General features: G+C 37.0%; 2 protein-coding genes across 2 annotated transcripts; one reads left to right on the top strand and one right to left on the bottom strand.

Moving 5' to 3' along the window:
* Positions 1-240: 240 nt before the first annotated feature.
* On the bottom strand, positions 241-10,660 carry rpgra (retinitis pigmentosa GTPase regulator a). The gene is made up of 14 exons (XM_048193772.1): positions 10,372-10,660; positions 9,897-10,022; positions 9,708-9,800; positions 9,559-9,621; positions 8,830-8,988; positions 8,578-8,727; positions 8,296-8,451; positions 7,818-7,973; positions 7,098-7,222; positions 6,737-6,991; positions 6,193-6,385; positions 4,861-4,931; positions 1,169-4,768; positions 241-1,009 (listed from the first exon to the last, which is right to left on the bottom strand). The coding sequence occupies exons 1-14, from the start codon at positions 10,400-10,402 to the stop codon at positions 575-577; spliced, it is 5,613 nt and encodes a 1,870-aa protein (XP_048049729.1). The 5' UTR covers positions 10,403-10,660; the 3' UTR covers positions 241-574.
* Positions 10,661-10,799: 139 nt separating this feature from the next.
* On the top strand, positions 10,800-15,478 carry otc (ornithine transcarbamylase). The gene is made up of 10 exons (XM_048193771.1): positions 10,800-10,949; positions 11,587-11,725; positions 11,827-11,908; positions 12,043-12,130; positions 12,209-12,362; positions 12,433-12,555; positions 13,052-13,105; positions 14,797-14,946; positions 15,096-15,233; positions 15,313-15,478. Exons 1-10 carry the CDS (start codon positions 10,879-10,881, stop codon positions 15,370-15,372), a joined length of 1,059 nt encoding a protein of 352 aa, XP_048049728.1. The 5' UTR covers positions 10,800-10,878; the 3' UTR covers positions 15,373-15,478.
* Positions 15,479-19,661: the final 4,183 nt, after the last annotated feature.

The raw sequence follows: 19,661 nt of genomic DNA, 5'->3' as shown, positions 1-19,661 counted from the left end.
AGCAACAGCACTTGATAGCCAAATCTTATTAACTTAACAGTCAAATCATAGGTTTGCAACTCTCTGTTCTCTTGCACTTTTAAATTGCAGTTATCATTTACAGTAACGTCTGGTATGCTGCTGATTACAGACTAGGTCTTGGAAAAGGAATGTCAATAGAACAGTAACATGAACATTTTCACCAAAGAAGTTGTGTGGTTTATTTTCCATGTACACAGAAATAAATATTTTACACATCTGTGCTTAAAAAATAACATTCATATAAACACTATGACAATATATACTGTAACAGAATATGTATGGAATAATTTTAGTCAAGGCACTTGATAAACAAGAATCCTCATAGAAGTGAGAAACATCCAGCCCTTTTAGAGCCATATCTCATACTAAAGCAGAATACAAACCATCTTTTATGTTCATGTTTAGCTCAATCTCCATCACCCGTCCACCATTTTAAGTTTCGCCGTTTAAAGAACTGTGATTCACAGCACTTTTGAAATGTCAAGTCCTGTGAACTGTACGTATACAGGCAGATGTTTGGGGTCTCTGTGCTTGTAGTGTGCAGACCTTGGGATCATTTAAGGTTTAGATACTGTGGTAGGACACTGTTCCAGAACTGAGGGTCCTGAGCACCACTATCTGCTTGTTTCTTCCCTTTAACATTCTGTTGATCTCTTTGTCTAGTCTTCTGTCTGTCTCTCTGTGCATTTGTCTGTCTGCGCGCAGGTAACACGTTCGGTTTGGCTCTCTGTTTTGGTACTTTTTTGGTCTTTTCTTCCTCACCTTCTTCTTCCTCCTCTTCACCTTCCTCCTCACCTTCTTCTTCTTCTTCAGTAGTTTCTGTCTGTTTCCTCCCAATTTTATCTTTCTTCTCTGTTTCTTCCTCCTCCTCTTCCTCCTCCTCTTCATCACCTTCTTCTTCCTGTTCTTCTTCTTCACTTGTTTCTCTCTGTTTCATCCTGTTTTTCTCTTTTATATTCATTTCTTTCTGCTCTGCTTCCTCCTCCTCCTCTTCCTCACTCACTTCTTCCTGTTCTTCTTCTTCACTAGTTTCTCTCCGTTTCATTCCTTTCTGCTCTGCTTCCTGTTCCTCTTCCTCCTCCTCACTCTCTTCTTCCTGTTCTTCTTCTTCACTAGTTTCTCTCCGTTTCATTTCTTTCTGCTCTGCTTCCTCCTCCTCCTCCTCACTCTCTTCTTCCTGTTCTTCTTCTTCACTTGTTTCTCTCTGTTTCATTCCTTTCTGCTCTGCCTTCTGTTCCTCCTCCTCCTCCTCCTCCTCCTCACTCTCTTCTTCCTGTTCTTCTTCTTCACTTGTTTCTCTCTGTTTCATTTCTTTCTGCTCTGCTTCCTGTTCCTCTTCCTCCTCCTCACTCTCCTCTTCCTGTTCTTCTTCTTCACTTGTTTCTCTCTGTTTCATTTCTTTCTGCTCTGCTTCCTGTTCCTCTTCCTCCTCCTCACTCTCCTCTTCCTGTTCTTCTTCTTCACTTGTTTCTCTCTGTTTCATTTCTTCTTGCTCTGCTTCCTGTTCCTCCTCCTCACTCTCTTCTTCCTGTTCTTCTTCTTCACTTGTTTCGCTCCGTTTAATTTCTTTCTGCTCTGCTTCCTCTTCCTCTTCCTCCTCCTCACTCTCCTCTTCCTGTTCTTCTTCTTCACTTGTTTCTCTCTGTTTCATTTCTTTCTGCTCTGCTTCCTCCTCCTCTTCTTCACCATCCTCCTCTTCTTCCTCATTAGTTTCTGTCTGTTTCCCCCCACCTCTGTCTGTTTTTTTGTTCTCTCGCTTCTTGTCTGTTTCTTCCTCTTCTTTCTCACTTCCACTCTCTTCCTCGTTATTTTCTTCCATTATTTCATTCGGCTTGTTCACCTCATCGTCTTCGTCTCCTCTGTCCTCTTCCCGTGTCTCAGAGATATCCAGATTCTCTTCTTCTCTAAATTTCACTTCACTTGTATCCATTTCCCCTTCTTTCTCACCCTCTTCTTTTTCTTCATCCTCTTCCTCAATCTGTTCACTCCCTTCCTGTCTTTCTCTATCTTCATCTGCATCTGTCTCTGAAATTTTTTCCTCGTCTTCAACTTCCACCTCATCCTGTTGTTCTTCATTCTCTCTCACACTTTCCTCTCCCTCCTCTTCTTCACTGTTTGTGACTCCATCTTTTTTGTATTTCAGTTCTTCATTATTTTCCTCTTCATCCACTTCCTCCTCCTTGTCTTCTTCACCCTCTTCATCATTCTCTTCTTCCTCCTCCTCCTGGTCTCTGTTTCCCTCCTCCTCTTCATGATCAGTCTCTTCATCTTGATTTTCCTCCTCATCTTCATTTCCTACCTTATCTTCTTCCTCACTCTCTTCATCTTCCTTTTCTTCCTGTTCTCCCTCTCCTTCCCCTGTTTTATTCTCTTCCTCTTCTTCTTCTTCACTCCCATCCTTTTCTTCACTCTCTCCTTCCTCTTCATCTAATCTCACATTTTTATTTTCATCCTCACTGTCAGATTGTTCACCTACTTCCATTTTCTCCTCATTACTGCTCTCTCCTTCCTGCTCCTCTTCTGCATCAGTTTTCTCCTCATCTTCCACCTCTCCCTCACTCCTTTCATCCCAGCTCTCATTCTCTTCTTCCTCGTCTTCTCCACCACTCTCTTCATCTTTATTCTCCTCTTCCTCCATTTCTCCATCCTCGCCCTCCTCTTTCACCTGTCCCTCACTCTCCTCTTCTTCTCTTTCAGTCTCATCTCCTCTTCCTTCTCCTTCACTTTTACTGCTTTGTCTGCTATCGCTGTCATCCTCTTCCTCTCCTGCTACCTCACTTTCCTCTTCTTCTCCCTCCTCTTCCTCACCGTCCACCTCTCCTTTTTGAGCACTGTCACTCTCTTCATCATTATCGCTCTCACTTTCTTCATCTTCAACAGCACTGCCCTCTTCTTTCTGCCCAACTCCCTCACTTTCATTTTCTTCCTCAACGAGACTCTCTTCTTCACCTCTCTCTTCCTCTCTCTCTGTTTCACTATCCCTCACATCTTCTTCTTCCACCATTTTTCCATTTTCATCTAAAACTAGCTTGTTTTGTACATCTTGTGCACTCTGCTTTTTGGTGCTGCTGTCATCTATTTCCTCGACTGCTGATACATCCTGAACTGTGCTATCCTGGTCAACTTCCTGTTCTGGCAGGATATTGTTTCCTGCTATTTCCTGAGACACTGATGCACACAAGGACATATCATTACTTTGTTCTGGTGAAGTTTCAGAAAGAACTTCAGTGGCTTTTATTAGTAGTGGTGCAGCACTAGCAATAGCCATGGCTGGTAGTGATGAAACTACACTACCCATAATGCTCTGCTCAGCCTGTGGCTTCCTGTCTGGCTCTTCAGGTTCAACTGATTTGGCATCTAATTTTATTTCATTTAGTGGTGAGCGCCTGTGTTGTCGTGATGGACTTAACAAATTACCAGATGATGATTCAGTTTCTTTTGTGGCAGAAGATTTACTGGTTGCTGATTTGTTATTGGACCATAAACTGGAAAATGAGTGGCCTCTTTCTGGAGTTAAGCTTTTAATTGATGGAAATTCATATTTCTGTTCAGTAAGCGCTTTATCAGTGGGTGACTGGCTATTTTTATGCTCAGACTGCAAGTTTGAAGTGGATTGGCTTATTTCAGCAGCTCCTTCTGATTTTCTGTTCTCTATAGGGGGAAAAAATATATTGGAGTTCTGAGGTGTTTTACTATCGTTTTCCCTTTTGACTTGTGCTAGCATTTTAGTTCTAAGCTGGACGTTTGAGTTTTCAACCTCCACAGGTTTTCTCTTTTTTGCTTTAGACATTCGTGTGGGTATGGAAACAGATGGAGGACTAGGTGTTTTGGGTGTTGTTTCTTCCATTGGAGCTCTTTGCACATCTGATCTCTTCTTCTTTGCTTTCTTTGGTGTAAGGTCACCAGGATTTTCTTCTGCGTCAACTTGAATCTTTTCATTTCCTTTTTCTGGAGAGTTTTGTATTTTGGCTGAAATTTTTTCTGATGTTGGGTTTTCCTGTTCTTGTGTGTCGATCAGTGTTGATCTGACCTCTTGAGCCTTTCCAATGGATAGCTTTATGTCTTTTTGAGCAGGATCTGTCTGAAGCGTTGATTCAACCACACTAACTTCCATCCTGCCAGAGGGCACATCTTGAACCTTGACTGAAGACTTGACCCTTTTTGTAACTCTTACTGGAATACCCTCTTGAATTTTTGTAGGCGTTTTTCTAACTTGTTTGACTTCCTGATCTGGAGAACTTGTATTTTGAATTTTAAGTGAACCTGACTTGGTCTCTTGCTCCATCTGAGCAAGAGTTGTAACCTCTTGACCTCCGGGAACGGCTTGTTGAACTTTACTATTTTTATCTGCTTTTGAAATTTTGTGCCTTGAATCAGTATTAGTACTGCGTGTTTCACTGCATCCCTCTCTTTCTTTAGCTGACATTCTCTCTGGAGATAATCTGACCTCTACTGCTTGAACTTTCGATTTATTATTTGTACTCTGGATAGGTTTTTTGTATGTTTTGGATTGTATTTTGCTTTGTGATGCTGTAGTAGAAAAACATTTCTCCTGCGTAGCAGGGTTCTTTGGATTTCCAGACCTGGGCTTCTTGTGTTTAAGACTGCTTGGTGGTAGAGATTCTGTCATTGATGGATGAGAAACAGAACCAGACTGTACTTCAGTGGGCGGAGCCTGCTGAGGAACATTCTCTTCCTTCCCAATAGAAGAGGCTCTTGCCATCTTATTCTTATGCTGTTCATGTGTCTGTCAAATCAAACATTACATGCTTGAGTTATATTAAGTTTTCTAATCTATAATTTTGTCATTTTGAGCACAATGACACAGCTTTTGCTCACCTTGTCTGACATGCTGTTTTCTGATGTTCCAACACTATGGCAGTCCTCTGCGCTCTTAGTGATGGGTGTGACTGTATTCACAATAAAGATAATCAATACTGATAATCAGGTGTTTGTTTCTTGCTAGTGTTTTTGTTAATTTATAATGACTATATTTAGTGATTATTAGGGGTGTGACGAGATCTCGTGTCACGACATCTCGTCGAGGCGAAAAGTTGTGATGTTGCCATGACAGAGTGGTTAGGATGATTAGGAAAGAATATGGCACTGCTACGTTTACATTACGCCTCCACTGTCGTTTTGCTTTGTATTTAAATAAAAAACATTTAATTCAGTTGGATAACGCACGCCACCGCTCCATATTCACAGAGTACGCGCGATCGCTGAAAGTGAAAGTAAACGCGAGCGCGCATTCAAACGCAATTTCAATACTCTACATTTTGAAAGCGGCTCCCTGATGAATACAGATCTCTCTCAATATGAAAGCTATTTTAGGCTGGGCAGTGTAGTTGTAACCATCTCTCAGCTCTGTATCAAAGAAAAAGTTGGTCTTATTTGCACTTTGAATATTGAGAGGGTGCGATTATGGTTGCACTTACTGTAAAGTGTTACCATAAAAACGAATAACAGTTTTCTCTTAATCTTATTAAGCACAAACAATAAGGTTTCATTTGTTAACATTAGTTAATGCACTGTGAACTATCATCAACTAACAATGAATGACTATTTTTATTAACTAACATAAACAAAGATTAATAAATACTGTAGCAAATATATTGCTCATTGTTAGTTGATGATGGTTAATACATTAATGTTAATAAATGAGACCTTATTGTAAAGTGTTACCATTTTTATTTATACTGTTTTTATTTCTATGATCAGTTTGTGGAAAGGAGTTCAGTTAGGAGGTCAAAAGTTGTAGAAGCTCATAAATCATGTACAGTAAGGTCTGAAGAGACTGAAATCATACAGAAGAGAAGTCAGTCAGCTGAGTTAGTGGCAAAACCTTTTACAGTACTTGTTGTCTTTTACTGCATTTGATTATTCATACTCAGAAAGTAGAACTGAAATGACATTCATCACAAGATGATTAGTTAAAACATTTCAAATACACCTGCAGAATATTTTTTCTAGTCATGTATTTCGCCATTGAGAATTTCTTAAAAATAGTGTGTAAAAATCTCGTCTCGTCTCGTGAGATACCTGTCTCGTCACACCCCTAGTGATTATATAATTGTGGAAAGAGATATTAGGATCGTAGATGGATAGATGGTAGATGGTAGATGGATGGCTGGAAAGAGGGGTCTTTGGAGGACATAGAAAAATATTTACGTGGAGGTGTCCCGACAGGCAGTGTGATTGAGGTAGAAGGAGATTCCACAGGGGCTTCAGTTTTGAAGCGTTTAGGAGTGTCTGTTGGAGATCTGGGTTGTAGGATGTTGCCTCTCAGGGCCAGTGCAGTAAAGCCAGTTGTAGGGGGAGGAAGATCGCAAAATTCTGGACCAAACTGTGCAGATGAGCTCTCCTGAAACACACACACACACACATATTTTCACTTTTTCATTTTATTTTACACTTTGTTTGGATTATCATAGTTTCAAACATAATTCATACTTTTATTATGGATTTAAGTTTGAAAATCTAGGTTTAGGGTAAAAAAAAATAAAATCTATTCATTAAAGGCATAGAATTTTTTTTAATGTGACCTTCATATTCTAAAAAGAAAAAAAAGAGTTTTGTTACCTTCAATAAAAATCAACCCCTAAAGTGATTAGTTGAAGAAACACCTCCATACATCTCCATTTTGCAGTTTATAGATGGTCATAGAACCTTCATAGAACACAAGGAGTCTTAACCCATGTGATCAGTTTCTTACCCTCTGTCTCCGTCTGGCCCGTGTTGATAGGCTCCAGCGGTGAGAGGTTGGAAGAGATGAGGGGAGAAAGATCAATTGTGAGAGGAGAGCAGGTGCTGGTTCTGGAATATGTTCTAATGGTTGCCCCTGTAACATTGAGGTATAACACCTGTCCAGGTAAGAGTAGGTAACGTCTTCATCCTCTAAACAAACTTCTTCACTGTCCTGTTGCCGTGGCCGTGCGAACACCAGCATGTGACTGGAACCACATGCCACCTACAACACATAAGCACAAATACAATGAATAATACATGTGATATTTCCTTAGTTCTACATACATAAGAAAACAAGAACATGATAAGGAATTATCAGAAAAACTTACAGTCATGACAGAGTAATCAAAGAACCTCTGGCACACAGTTGGACTGAACTGATTGGTGAAGTTCTCATCTCCGAGGCCTAACTTCCCATGACGGCCATCTCCAAATGTGTACAGGAGACCACTATCTAAAGCCAAAAACAGAGAAAGTGTGCATTTAAACGAGAAGTGTAACTAAACATAAATACATGTTTTTGGAACTGGTAAATGTGAAGTCGAATGTGGAATGTATATGCAATTATAGCAATAAACACATTTATCTATTATTACATTACAACTATTTCATTGTTAAAGACTGATCAGAATAAGAGCAGCAGCACAGGTGTCCATGGTCCTGTAGCTCTTCTGGTAGAGAACTGAACTAGAAACACTAAGATCATGGGTTCGTCTCCCAGTCGCTTTAGAAAAAAAATGTCTGCCAAATGTGTAAATGTAATGTTACCCATGTTGTTCATGTTGTTATTTATAGCTAAATCAAATCTATTCTGACCTTTAATAAAAGTTATTGCAATCTTTCACACTGTCGGTATTGCAAACAATAATGAGAAGATCTGAAACATCAATTTAACTGAATGCACCACATTTTTAAAATGACAAACACATTGTAGATGCAAATTTTAGCAAATGCAATACTTGAGAATCACATTAACAACCTAAATCATTAAGTGCAGTTAATTATTTTAATCCTCTGACAGTTCTAATTTAACAGTGTGTATGTCTTACCTGTTATAAGTGCACTGTGGTTTTCACCACATGTGACATGAGTGACTCTGCCTTTCCTGAAGTGGCCGACAGCAACGGGTACGTCTGTTACAAACATTTGCGTCCCCAACCCCAACTGCCCAAACTCCCCACGGCCAAAAGAATATAACTCATCCTCTACAGAAAAGGGAGATATAACATTCAGTTAAAAACTACATGAACATTTAATGTTTAAGACAAATAACAAGAGAAAAAAAGGGATAATTGTGTGTGTATAATTTCATATGGTGTGCATTCAGTGGCCTCAATAAGTAACAGGACAATTAAGCCACACTAAAAAAATGTATTAATGTCACTGCTTTAGATAACATATCAAGTTGCATTTCAATTTTCAATTTTTGTTTATTTAATATTTTGTTATGTAAAGGAAAATTTAATATAATTAATATACATTCATACAAATTAATGTTTTTAGGGCACTGCATGTGATCTCCATCACCTGTGAGGGCGAGCGTGTGCTTGCCTCCACATGCCACCTGCAGAACCCCATGCAGAGATTCTACTCGCTGGGGACAACTGTGATTGGCCAGCTGATGAGCAGAAAGACCCAGTCGTCCATCTGCACTTTCCCCGAAAGTGAAAACATCCCCATTATCTGAAACATACCAAATTCACAACAACTTATTCAGTGCACCCTCAAAAAAATAATAATAATAAAAAAAAATAACAGCATGGTCTTCTTGTTCATGCTTATGAATAGTATTGATTGACAGGTGCTCACCTGTGACCAAAGCTGAGTGTCTGTATCCACATGAGACCCACTGAATGAGTTGTCCCAATTTCAGCTCTTCAGGCAATAAGGCATGACTGTCATTCCCCAAACCAAGCTGACCAACAGAGTTATCACCCCAAAGAAACAGCCTGCCATCCTCTGAAATATGCAGATTTATTACTTAAATATATAAATGCATTTGCATTTATAATAGTAGATTTATATCTACTATATTAAGAATCTGTTGCATATCAATGTTACCTGTAAGTGCAGCAGAGGTGTGGTCACCTGCAGAGAGCAATTTGATTGGAGCATAGTCACAAAAGGGGTGTAGGCGCTGGAAAGAGATGCTGTCATTACAGTGGCCCAGTCCCAACTGTCCATCACTGTTTCCTCCAGCTGCAAAAAACTCCCCTTGTGCTGGAAAAAACCACAGACACTTTTACTTACTCTCTTCATTTTACTCACAATTCTCTTTAAAATATACACTACTGTTTAAAAGTTTGGGGTCAGCAAGATTTATAATAATAATAATGCTTTTATTCAGCAAGGACACATTAAACTGATCAAAAGTGACAGTAAAGAGATTTTTATTTTAAATAAATGCTTTTCTTTTGAACATTTTATTAATTAAAGAATCGTAAATCATGGTTTCCACAAAAATATCTAGCAGCACAACTGCTTTCAACATTGATAATAATAAGAAATGTTTCTCGAGCAGCAAATCAACATATTAGAATGATTTTTGAGAGATCATGTGACACTGAAGACTGGAGTAATGATGCTGAAAATTCAGCTTTGCCATCACAGGTATAAATTAAAATGTACTAAAATAGAAAACAGTATTTTTTATTATATTTCAAAATATTATCACTGTAAACTGTAATAATATTACACTTCTTTCAAAAACATTAAACATCTTACTGATGCCAATCTTTTGAACGATAGTGTAGTATGAAACTTTGCCTCTGAATAAAAGGCCTTACTTACAGGTGCTTACAAGTGTGTGATCAGTCCCACAGGCAACAAACTGAACTCTCTCCCCTTTAAGAACTGTGTGGACGAATAAGAAGATAAATAAGAAAACAGAGCGAGATCATTATAAAACAACATGTACTGTATGCATCTTTATGTCTAACCTTTGACACAGATTGGTTTAGTAACCGGTCCTTTGGTTTGTAGACCAAGCTGACCGCTGTTATTACTTCCAAACACAAACAAACGGCCCTGCTCTGAAGAGATAATTAAAGAGACAAAAAATATAGTACATATTACAAAATATAGCTGTAGTTACTAAAATTACAAGGAGAATATAAAGAGATTACAACCTGTTACAAAGGCTGAGTGTGACTGTCCACATGAGATGTGCACAGGTATATCATTCTTTAACCATAACCTGCTGGGTACATTGTTTGCGATTTTACTCTTTCCAAAGGTAAATACAGCACCTGTATCTGCAATAAGGAAACATATATGTTCAGTTCAGTACAACATCTCTCAGTCACAACTGTTCACATACAGAGCAAAGAGCAAACCTCCCATGCTCAGCAAGACGGTCCATTTAAATCCTTAGAAAGCTTCCAGCTTCCCAGAATAGCCTGTGTGGGTAATGCTCTAGGAGCTCAAAGGCATGATTATGGTGTCACACAGAGAGACTTACAAGCACAAGCTAAAATACACATACACCTACACAGACAGACAGACAGACAGACAGACAGACAGACAGAGAGATAGATAGATAGATAGATAGATAGATAGATAGATAGATAGATAGATAGATAGATAGATAGAGGTACATCTTACCTGGTATTTCTGTGTCTGTTTCTCCTGTCATCACCTCCTACACCTCTGTTCTACAGATGACATTCCTGAACCTTCAGCTGTTCCCTGATGAAGAGTAACAGTTGAACCGGAAGTACACGTTACCTTGGCAACCGATGAAAAAAATCTAATCAAGAGTTCGCACTTTGTTGTAACCGTAGAGTTTTTCTTGATTAAATTGTATAATTAATTAATTAATTAATTAAGAAAAGAAACAATATGAGCGTCAGTGAGCATTTTAACAGAGAGAGAGAGAGAGAGAGAGAGAGAGAGAGAGAGAGAGAGAGAGTTTAGCATCCGACGGCAGTGTGTGTGGGAGTAGTGGGATAAATAAGCACATGCACAAGAGCTGTCACTCACCACACTCGGTTTCTTGTCCCGCCCCCTTTCCATCCCGTTAGCCACGCCCCTAATGTTGCATGACAGGGAGCGCGTGGAAATGCATTGATTTGGTTGTGCCCGTTTTGAGCTTTATTACATGTCAGTAAAATGTTTGCTCTCAGAAACAGAATATATTATAGTCTGAAATTTGCGAAATGTTGCCAAAGCAGGAATTTTAGGTGAGTCGAAAAGTTTGACATAAACAAGAAATATTTTGCTGCTGTCTGCAATTTTGAGTGACATTGTTTAATAACTTTGATTAATAATATATTAACAAAATATTATTACAGTTCGTAACAATATTTTAATACGTAACAATTAACTGAAATATTAAGTAGTCATGAGAGTTGTGAAAGTTTGATTAATGTTCTTTTTTTTTAATGTATAGGAACAAGCCGATCTGTTAAGCATAAAAAATGTTACTTTAATACATTTATTTAATGTGTAGTTGTCTAATAACATGGATATTTTAACATAACATTAACATTTCACATTTTTGCTAAATTTATATATTTTATAATGGAACATGTAGGAACCTGTAGATTCTGATACTTTTTAAGTTTTTAACCATTTTAAAAAATGTCACTTTTTAAAAAAAAATCAGTAGCTTTTGTGCACCTCATTTAAATGCTATATATGGCCAAAAATTTATATAAATAGCCAATACAATATTTTAGATAGTAATTTGAAAATTTTATTTAAAATGTTGTTTTACATTAACTATTTTTATAAAGTGTGTTTGAGTTTTCTTTTCTTTTTTTTAATATTCAAGCAGTTTTCCATCTGTATCATGTGTATGCATCTGTACGTCCACAGAGTGGGAAAAGCAACTTTGGAGAGTGTTAACCTGAAGGGCAGCAGCTTTCTAACACTAAAGGACTTTAATGCAGAGGAAATTAAACATATCCTGTGGGTTTCTGCTGACCTAAAGCATCGAATAAAGCACAGGGGCGAGGTACTGCAAAATATATTGCAAATATTGAACTTACTGATTGGAAATCTCACCATTTTCAGGACTCATAAACAATGTTAATTTTTTCCTCTTTTTATGTACAGTATGTCCCATTACTTCAAGGCAAATCTATTGCCATGATATTTGAAAAGAGGAGCACTAGGACCCGCATGTCCACTGAAACAGGTGCCATTCAAAGTTTGAGCTTGTGAAAGGGCTTAAATTTATCAGTGCGGTCTCTGAACAAAATGAATGAATAGGGACGGATACAGCACAAAGGATTTGACACATAGACAGTTTCTCTCTCTCTCTTTCACTAGGGTTCTCTCTTTTGGGAGGCCATCCATGTTTTCTCACACCCCAGGATATCCATCTAGGTGTCAATGAAAGCACCACAGACACTGCTAGGTCTGAATTTAAACACATTGTAAACACTGTTTAGACTCAATACTGTGAGGTCTTGACATGGTCTTATATGTATGGCAGGGTGCTTTCTGGTTTAGCAGATATCGTGTTAGCTCGGGTGTATAGTCACTCATCTCTGGAGCAACTGGATAAAGACGCTTCTATACCAATCATCAATGGCCTGTCTGACCTCTACCACCCTATACAGATTCTGGCTGACCTACTGACACTGCAGGTACAAATTCACTGACACTTACACATAAACTGAAGTACATTCACTCATGTGTTCTTTTTCACTCTCACAGGAGCACTATGGCTCATTAAAAGGCCTCACTTTGGCTTGGATAGGTGATGGAAACAACGTTCTTCACTCCTTCATGATGTCATTGGCTAAACTAGGTGTCAATCTAAAAGTGGCCACACCCAAGGTCTGCCCCTTTCAGAGCTGTTATGCATACATTTCCATTCAAATGTTTTTTTTTTTTTTTTTTTTTTTTAATTATTCAGCAAGGACATTAAATCGAAAAAAAAAAAAAGTATCACAGTTTCCACAAAAATATGTTTTTAACATTGATAATAATAAGAAATTTTACTTGAGAATTAGCATATTAGAATGACTTCTGAAGGATCATGTGACGCTGAAAAATCAACTTTGCCATCACAGTAATAAATTACATTTTGAAATATATTAAAATAGAAAACAGTGTATTTAAATTGTAATATTATTTTTTAACATATAACTGTTTTTACTGTATTGTTCATCAAATAAATGCAGCCTTGGTGAGCATAAGAGATTTCTTTCAAAAACATTAAAAATCTTACCTACTTTTGAATGGCTATATACAAATATTTATGTTTTTATTTATATATTTTAATTTGCACCACTCTGAAATGATTTTACCTAAATTAACCTCTTATCTTTAGGGTTATGAGCCAGATGCTAACGTCACTCAAGAGGCTCAGCGTCTATCTAAGAAGGTATAGATTGCCCTACAATGCAATTTTCTTTTTATAATGTCTGCTTTATAATGTATACCCTATATTATGCATTTGCATTAGGCCTACAGTGGTGTGAATAAGTGTTTGCCCCCTTCTTGATTTTTTTATTTATTTTGCATGATTGTCACACTTTATTGTTTCAGATCATCAAACAAATATAAATATTAATCAAAGATAACACAAGTAAACACAACATGCAATTTTTAAACGAAGGTTTTTATTATGAAGAGAAAACTAAATCCAAACCTACATGGCCCTGTGTGAAAAAGTGCTTGCCCCCTAAACCTAACAACTGGTTGGGCCACCCTTAGCAGCAACAACTGCAATCAAGCATTTGCGAACTTGCAATGAGTCTGTTACAGCGCTGTGGAGGAATTTTGCCCCACTCGTCTTTGCAGAATTGTTGTAATTCAGCTACATTGGAGGGTTTTCGAGCATGAACCGCCTTTTTAAGGTCACGCCACAGCAATAGGATTGAGGTCAGGACTTTGACTAGGCCACTCCAAAGTCTTCATTTTGTTTTTCTTCAGCCATCTTCCAGGTCCTGAAGCAGCAAAACAGCCCCAGGCCATCACACTACCACCACCATATTTTACTGTTGGTATGATGCTCTTTTTCTGAAATGCTGTGTTACTTTTACGCCAGACGTAATGGGACACACACCTTCCAAAATGTTCAACATTTGTCTCATCAGTCCACAGAGTATTTTCCCAAAAGTCTTGGGGATCATCAAGATGTTTTCTGGCAAAACTGAGACGAGCCTTTATGTTCTTTTTGCTCAGCAGCGGTTTTCGTCTTGGAACTCTACCATGCAGGCCATTTTTGCCCAGTCTCTTTCTTATGGTGGAGTCATGAACACTGACCTTAACTGAGGCAAGTGAGGCCTGCAGTTCTTTTGATGTTGTTGTGGGGTCTTTTGTGGCCTCTTGGATGAGTCGTCGCTGCGCTCTTGGGGTAATTTTGGTCGGCTGGCCACTCCTGGGAAGGTTCACCACTGTTCCATGTTTTGCCATTTGTGGATAATGGCTCTCACTGTGGTTCGCTGGAGTCCGAAGGCTTTAGAAATGGCTTTATAACCTTTTCCAGACTGATAGATCTCAATTACTTTCTTTCTCATTTGTTCCTGAATTTTTTTGGATCTCAACATGATGTGTAGCTTTTGAGGATCTTTTGTTCTACTTCACTTTGTCAGACAGGTCCTATTTAAGTGATTTCTTGATTGCGAATAGGTGTGGCAGTAATCAGGCCTGGGTGTGGCTAGAGAAACTGAACTCAGGTGTGATAAACCACAGTTAAGTTATGTTTTATCAGGGGGGCAAGCACTTTTTCACACAGGGCCATGAAGGTTTGGATTTTGTTTTCCCTTCATAATAAAAACCTTCATTTAAAAACTGCATGTTGTGTTTACTTGATTCATCTTTGATATTTAAATTTGTTTGATGATCTGAAACATTAAAGTGTGACAAACATGCAAAAAATAAAAAATCAGGAAGGGGGCATGCACTTTTTCACACCACTGTATGTGTTTGTCAATGAATGTGAAATGATTCTTTAATAATTGTCTTTAACAACAAAATAAATCTGTGTAAAAGTGTTTTATAGACTTTTTAATGTTCACCAACTTGTGTATAATATGCAATGTTTAGCTAATTATGATATTCATGCTATAGTTTGGTACCAAGTTGCAATTCCTGACGGATCCAGTGGAGGCAGCACGGGACAGTAGTGTGCTGGTTACTGACACTTGGGTGAGCATGGGCCAAGAGGAGGAGAAGAAGAAGAGACTAAACGATTTCCATGGTTACCAGATCACCATGCAGGTAGACAAACATCCAGTCTAACATCTAGTCAAACATCTAGTCTAGTCTAGACTTTTCATTCCATTATGATTATAATACAAAAAGAAAAAGAAAATGCTTCTGAATAGTGTTATTAAGTTTTTTTCATGATTCTGTTGAATTGTTGACAGACAGGAAGTGTGGCTGCATCAGACTGGACATTTCTACACTGTCTCCCACGTAAAGCAGAGGAAGTAGATGATGAAGTTTTCTACTCACCACGTTCCCTCGTGTTTACAGAAGCTGAGAACCGCAAGTGGACGATTATGGTAAAGTGTATATGTAAAGATGTGAGCATCGATAATGCATTTATGTTTGTTAAGTAATGTTTCTGTGTGTTTTCTTCAGGGTTTGATGGTGTGCATCCTGACAGACTATAGGCCGCAAATTCCCAAACTCAAAATTTAAAAAATGTCATCATCTGCTTTTTTATCATAAAATTAGTAATCATATGTCTCAATAATCTTTGAAAATGGGGGTTTTAATTGACAAATAAACAATTAATTGAAATAAATGTATGAATTCATCGATTAAATGTATGAAAAATACTTTTCACAACGTATTATTCAAGTATTTCAGGTGTGCAAATACCAGTATGACCTATAGAGGGGGCTGTGATATTGTGTGAAATGGTTTGTATTAAAAAACATTTGACATTTGATGTTTCTATTTTAAATTACAAGGGGTTACATGCACATATCTTGCACATTTACATGCACTTTTTTTTTTCTTTTTTTTTTTTGCACTCAGTGAAAAAACAATAATCCAATTCATTTTAATTTACTATAATGACCATCATTGTACCTCTTAGGGTTTCTGTTTAATTGTGTCAAATTACTTAGAAACATTTTACATAACAGATAAACTCTCTCAGGTCATCCTGATGCAAGTGTCTTAGTCTACACAGGACGGAAATGCAATACACTCCAGCAGTGACATGATTCAGAGTGTGGGAATGCATTTAAAACCACTGTGGTATGTTCATGTTATGTGTACTGATCTTATCATAATGAGAAAGCATATGTTTTAGCATGAATGTGTGGTCATTGGGCATGCTTTTTAGTTTCACTTGGACTTTTCACTAGCAGCTGTCCTGCAGTATCAGATCAGAGTGATATGCGCAGGGATGGGCAGTATTTTAGATACGTGTATTTAAAATACATATATGAAAGCCTTTGAATAAAATCAAATGTAATTTAAATACACTTAAGTTTAGTATTTTTTGTATTTTCAAAACACATAAATACTTTGTGCCCGTCATCCTCTTTATTAGGCTGCTGGTTTCCTGTATAAACCAGTTCAGGCCCCCAACCCCAACTTTCATGCATGTGAGCTGCAGCTGTACGACTCCACCTAGCGATTTTTTTTGCATTAATAAGGAATAATAAGTGACAATGTCATGGTTTATTCAACTTGTTGATTAAGTTTAAATTGGAACATCATTCAGTTTGCCTTCAGTTAACATGAAGGAATAAATCAGCACTAGCAAGAAAAAATAGTGTTTAGTCTTACTAAATTATACTTACTAAGTCATACTTAATTCCTTGTTGGTTAACCTGCTAGTCAAATGTGTTTAAGCATTACTGTTTGCTAGGACTGGTTGATATGATGATATATCATGGTGATAATATAAAGTGTGTATCAATTTAACTTTTTCTATCATGTTTATATATTGTGGTTTACAAATATATCCATGCAGCTTTTAGTGAGCAGGAGTTATTGACATGATAGAGTGATAAAGAAACATAGATGAATGAGTAAAATGAGCGGGACGTGCTTGATGTTAAAAAGAGTTAAAAGTGCAATATCCCACAAAAGAGAACTCATTCAGTATTTTGTACACTGACAGGCAGCTTTCTGTGGTAAACCGTCAAATACACACAAAAATTATGTCAAAATCACTGCTCTTGGCTGAATAACTTTTGTAACTTTACTATGAATTGATTTATATTTAATTCATATAGTGAAGACTATGCAGTGTTTTATTTTACATTTGATTATTAAATTTCTGTAGTATTTCTTACTTCTTTTATTATTCACTGTTTGCTTGTCTTCAATAATTGCTTACATATTTGGTATCAAAACTGGTATTGAGAATAGTGAAATTTCACTGGTATCTAAAATTGTGGTACCGTAGCAACCTTATTTCCAGAAAAAAAGATCATGATATATATATATATATATATATATATATATATATATATATATTTATATATCATTTAATGGCTAGCTGTGGATTATCCCTTACACACACACACACACACATATATATATATATATATATATATATATATATGCGCTATGAAAATTACTCATTGTGATATAAGATTTTGGTAATTTCATCCATCCATATTCCTTGCTCCCACAGTTTTACATGCGATTTATTTAGTAGTGTTCACCATAAATAATAGGCTGCAGTGTAACCTGGTCAGAAATAAGTAGAATATGGCGCACAGATAACACCTTAAACCTTTTTGAGAAGTTGGTGGTAAGGGTAAGTGAAATGAAAACAAATGTTTCTAAGCAGTTGTACCCACCAAAATGTTCTTTGCATTCAGAATAGAGACAGATATTTCATATTTTGTGTATTTTCAAAATACAAAATACTGTATTTGTGTACTGTATAAATACAAATTTGTGTTTTGATACATTTCAACTGAGGTATTTTGTGCTTTTATTTTAATTACATTTTCATGTATTTATGCCCATCTCTGGATATGCAAAATAGTGAAAAGATGTTTAGGGGAGGTTTAGACTGTGAGTGAAACTATCAACAGTGAAGTTAAGTGAAGACACACACTGCATGAAAAAGAGACAATGTTATGGTATACTTTTGCAAATCATACATTTACAATGGTAAAATTCTTAGTGATTCTCGGGGTGAGGCATAGATGGACCTAGAACAAGGGTGGAGATGAGAGTCAGAGCAGAAGAACAGGTTTCTAAATCATCCGAGGCATTCTAGTCATTACAAAGGTTTCTCAGATTTCCTTTCTATGACTTGGTATGCAAAATTATTTAAAATGAAACCTTGCTGTGATCTTATCTCATCTAAACATTGTTTGACCCTTCACTTGTGACCTTATTGTGTGTTTTAAATTTTGGATGTATTGGATATCATACATTATTGCAAGAAAGCCAAATATAGAAATAAGACTAATTCTTACAATTATATGTGCAAAGAGAACCCTCTATAACTCATATAAATAGTAGATTAGCATCCCAATTGTTTCATTTACACTTGAATACTCCTCCTGTGTTAATTTGTTGGATTGGACAACAAACCAAATCCCTTCTGGGCATTCAGATTAATTTTACAGGCCAGAAGGGACAGTTTCAGAGCATTTAACATAAGCACTTTAAAAGCGTTGGACGTCCATACAAGTAAAGACAGAAACATGCCCCCAAAACCCATTTTAAGGAAACAAATTGACATCTTGTCAACTTTTAAAGCAGCAATGAAATGTAATGTTTTAATATGTATTTCTTTTCAGTGGAAATCATTATTAGGTTGGTCTTTCTTAGTTCAGGAGACATTCATTGAGTTCTCAATTATGTTCCATCAGTATGAACTTTGTCTCATATGTTCCTTTGGCTAAATTAATATAGACACATGAAAAAATAGGGCTATCAAATGAATGTGGATAACATCAGATTATTTAGTCTCTTAAAAATATGTTGAGAAATGTTTAAATAGTGCATACCAAAATGTTCTAATATTGAGACACTTGATCATGGCAAATCTGAGCAAACTTTGAGACAAACTCTTCTAAAACTCTACAAACAAAACAAACAAAAAAACGTAAAAAGCGGTAGACTAAAGCAAAAGTCTCTCTCTGTATTTTATCTCATTGCTCTCAAAGACACAACTGAGATAGAATCTCATATCTTTTCCTTCCTGTTGGGTTCATTCATTTTTGCTTATGTGGCATGATTTTTTCAGGCCTATTCATAACTTAAAGAGATAGTATACCCAAAAATGCTCATCATTTACTCACCCTCAAGTTATTCCAAACCTGAATGAATTTCTTTCTTCTGCTGAACACAAGTAAATATATTTTGAAGAATGTTGGTACCAAACAGTTGATGGGCCTTATTGAATTCCATAGTATGAAAAAAAAGAAAAGAAAGAAGAGAAACTATGGAAGTCAATTTGGTCCATCAACTGTTTGGTTACCCATATTCTTCAAAATATATTATTTTGTGTTCAGCACAAGAAAGGCTTGGAACAACTTGAGGGCGAGTAAATAATGATAGAATTTTCATTTTTGTGTGAACTATCAAGCACGCAACATTTGGCTTCAATGTTACTAATCAGAAAATAATTTAAAGATTAGATTTTCCCTGTCCTTTTTTTTTAACCTTTATTAATGTTGTTAGCCTATGACCGTTCATTTATAGGCCTAGCCTACAGGACTAGACCTACTAGGCTACTAATTTGCGTCATGCGTAAAACATAGGCCTACTTAAAAGTCAAAGCCGAATTTGCTGCAACGACATTTCACATGCCCTCACAGCAGATTTTTTTAATTAAGTTTGTATGTAGCTTAAATAATTATGCAACAAGTTGATCCATGCACATTCGTGCCGCTCCCTGTGTATCTATGGGCCGTGCGGAGGTTTGTGTCTTGCTATTGGAATCTGGTTTTTGGCCGACTTGACATCCCAGACCAGACCAACAGGTTTCGGTTACGCCC

This window comes from Megalobrama amblycephala, linkage group LG6 (genome assembly GCF_018812025.1).
Source record: "Megalobrama amblycephala isolate DHTTF-2021 linkage group LG6, ASM1881202v1, whole genome shotgun sequence".
In the NCBI taxonomy this organism is placed as follows: domain Eukaryota; kingdom Metazoa; phylum Chordata; class Actinopteri; order Cypriniformes; family Xenocyprididae; genus Megalobrama; species Megalobrama amblycephala.
The sequence above is the reverse complement of the archived record's forward strand: the minus strand, read 5'-3'. Positions and strand labels throughout refer to the sequence as shown.

Coding starts and splice junctions, on each gene's coding strand:
- otc (XM_048193771.1), top strand. CDS start 10,879: ATGTTTGCTCTCAGAAACAGAATATATTATAGTCTGAAATTTGCGAAA. Junction 13,106..14,796: donor CTCAGCGTCTATCTAAGAAG/GTATAGATTGCC, acceptor TTCATGCTATAG/TTTGGTACCAAGTTGCAATT. Junction 15,234..15,312: donor ACCGCAAGTGGACGATTATG/GTAAAGTGTATA, acceptor TGTTTTCTTCAG/GGTTTGATGGTGTGCATCCT.
- rpgra (XM_048193772.1), bottom strand. CDS start 10,402: ATGACAGGAGAAACAGACACAGAAATACCAG. Junction 9,801..9,896: donor ACACTCAGCCTTTGTAACAG/GTTGTAATCTCT, acceptor TTATCTCTTCAG/AGCAGGGCCGTTTGTTTGTG. Junction 4,769..4,860: donor AAAACAGCATGTCAGACAAG/GTGAGCAAAAGC, acceptor TTGATTTGACAG/ACACATGAACAGCATAAGAA.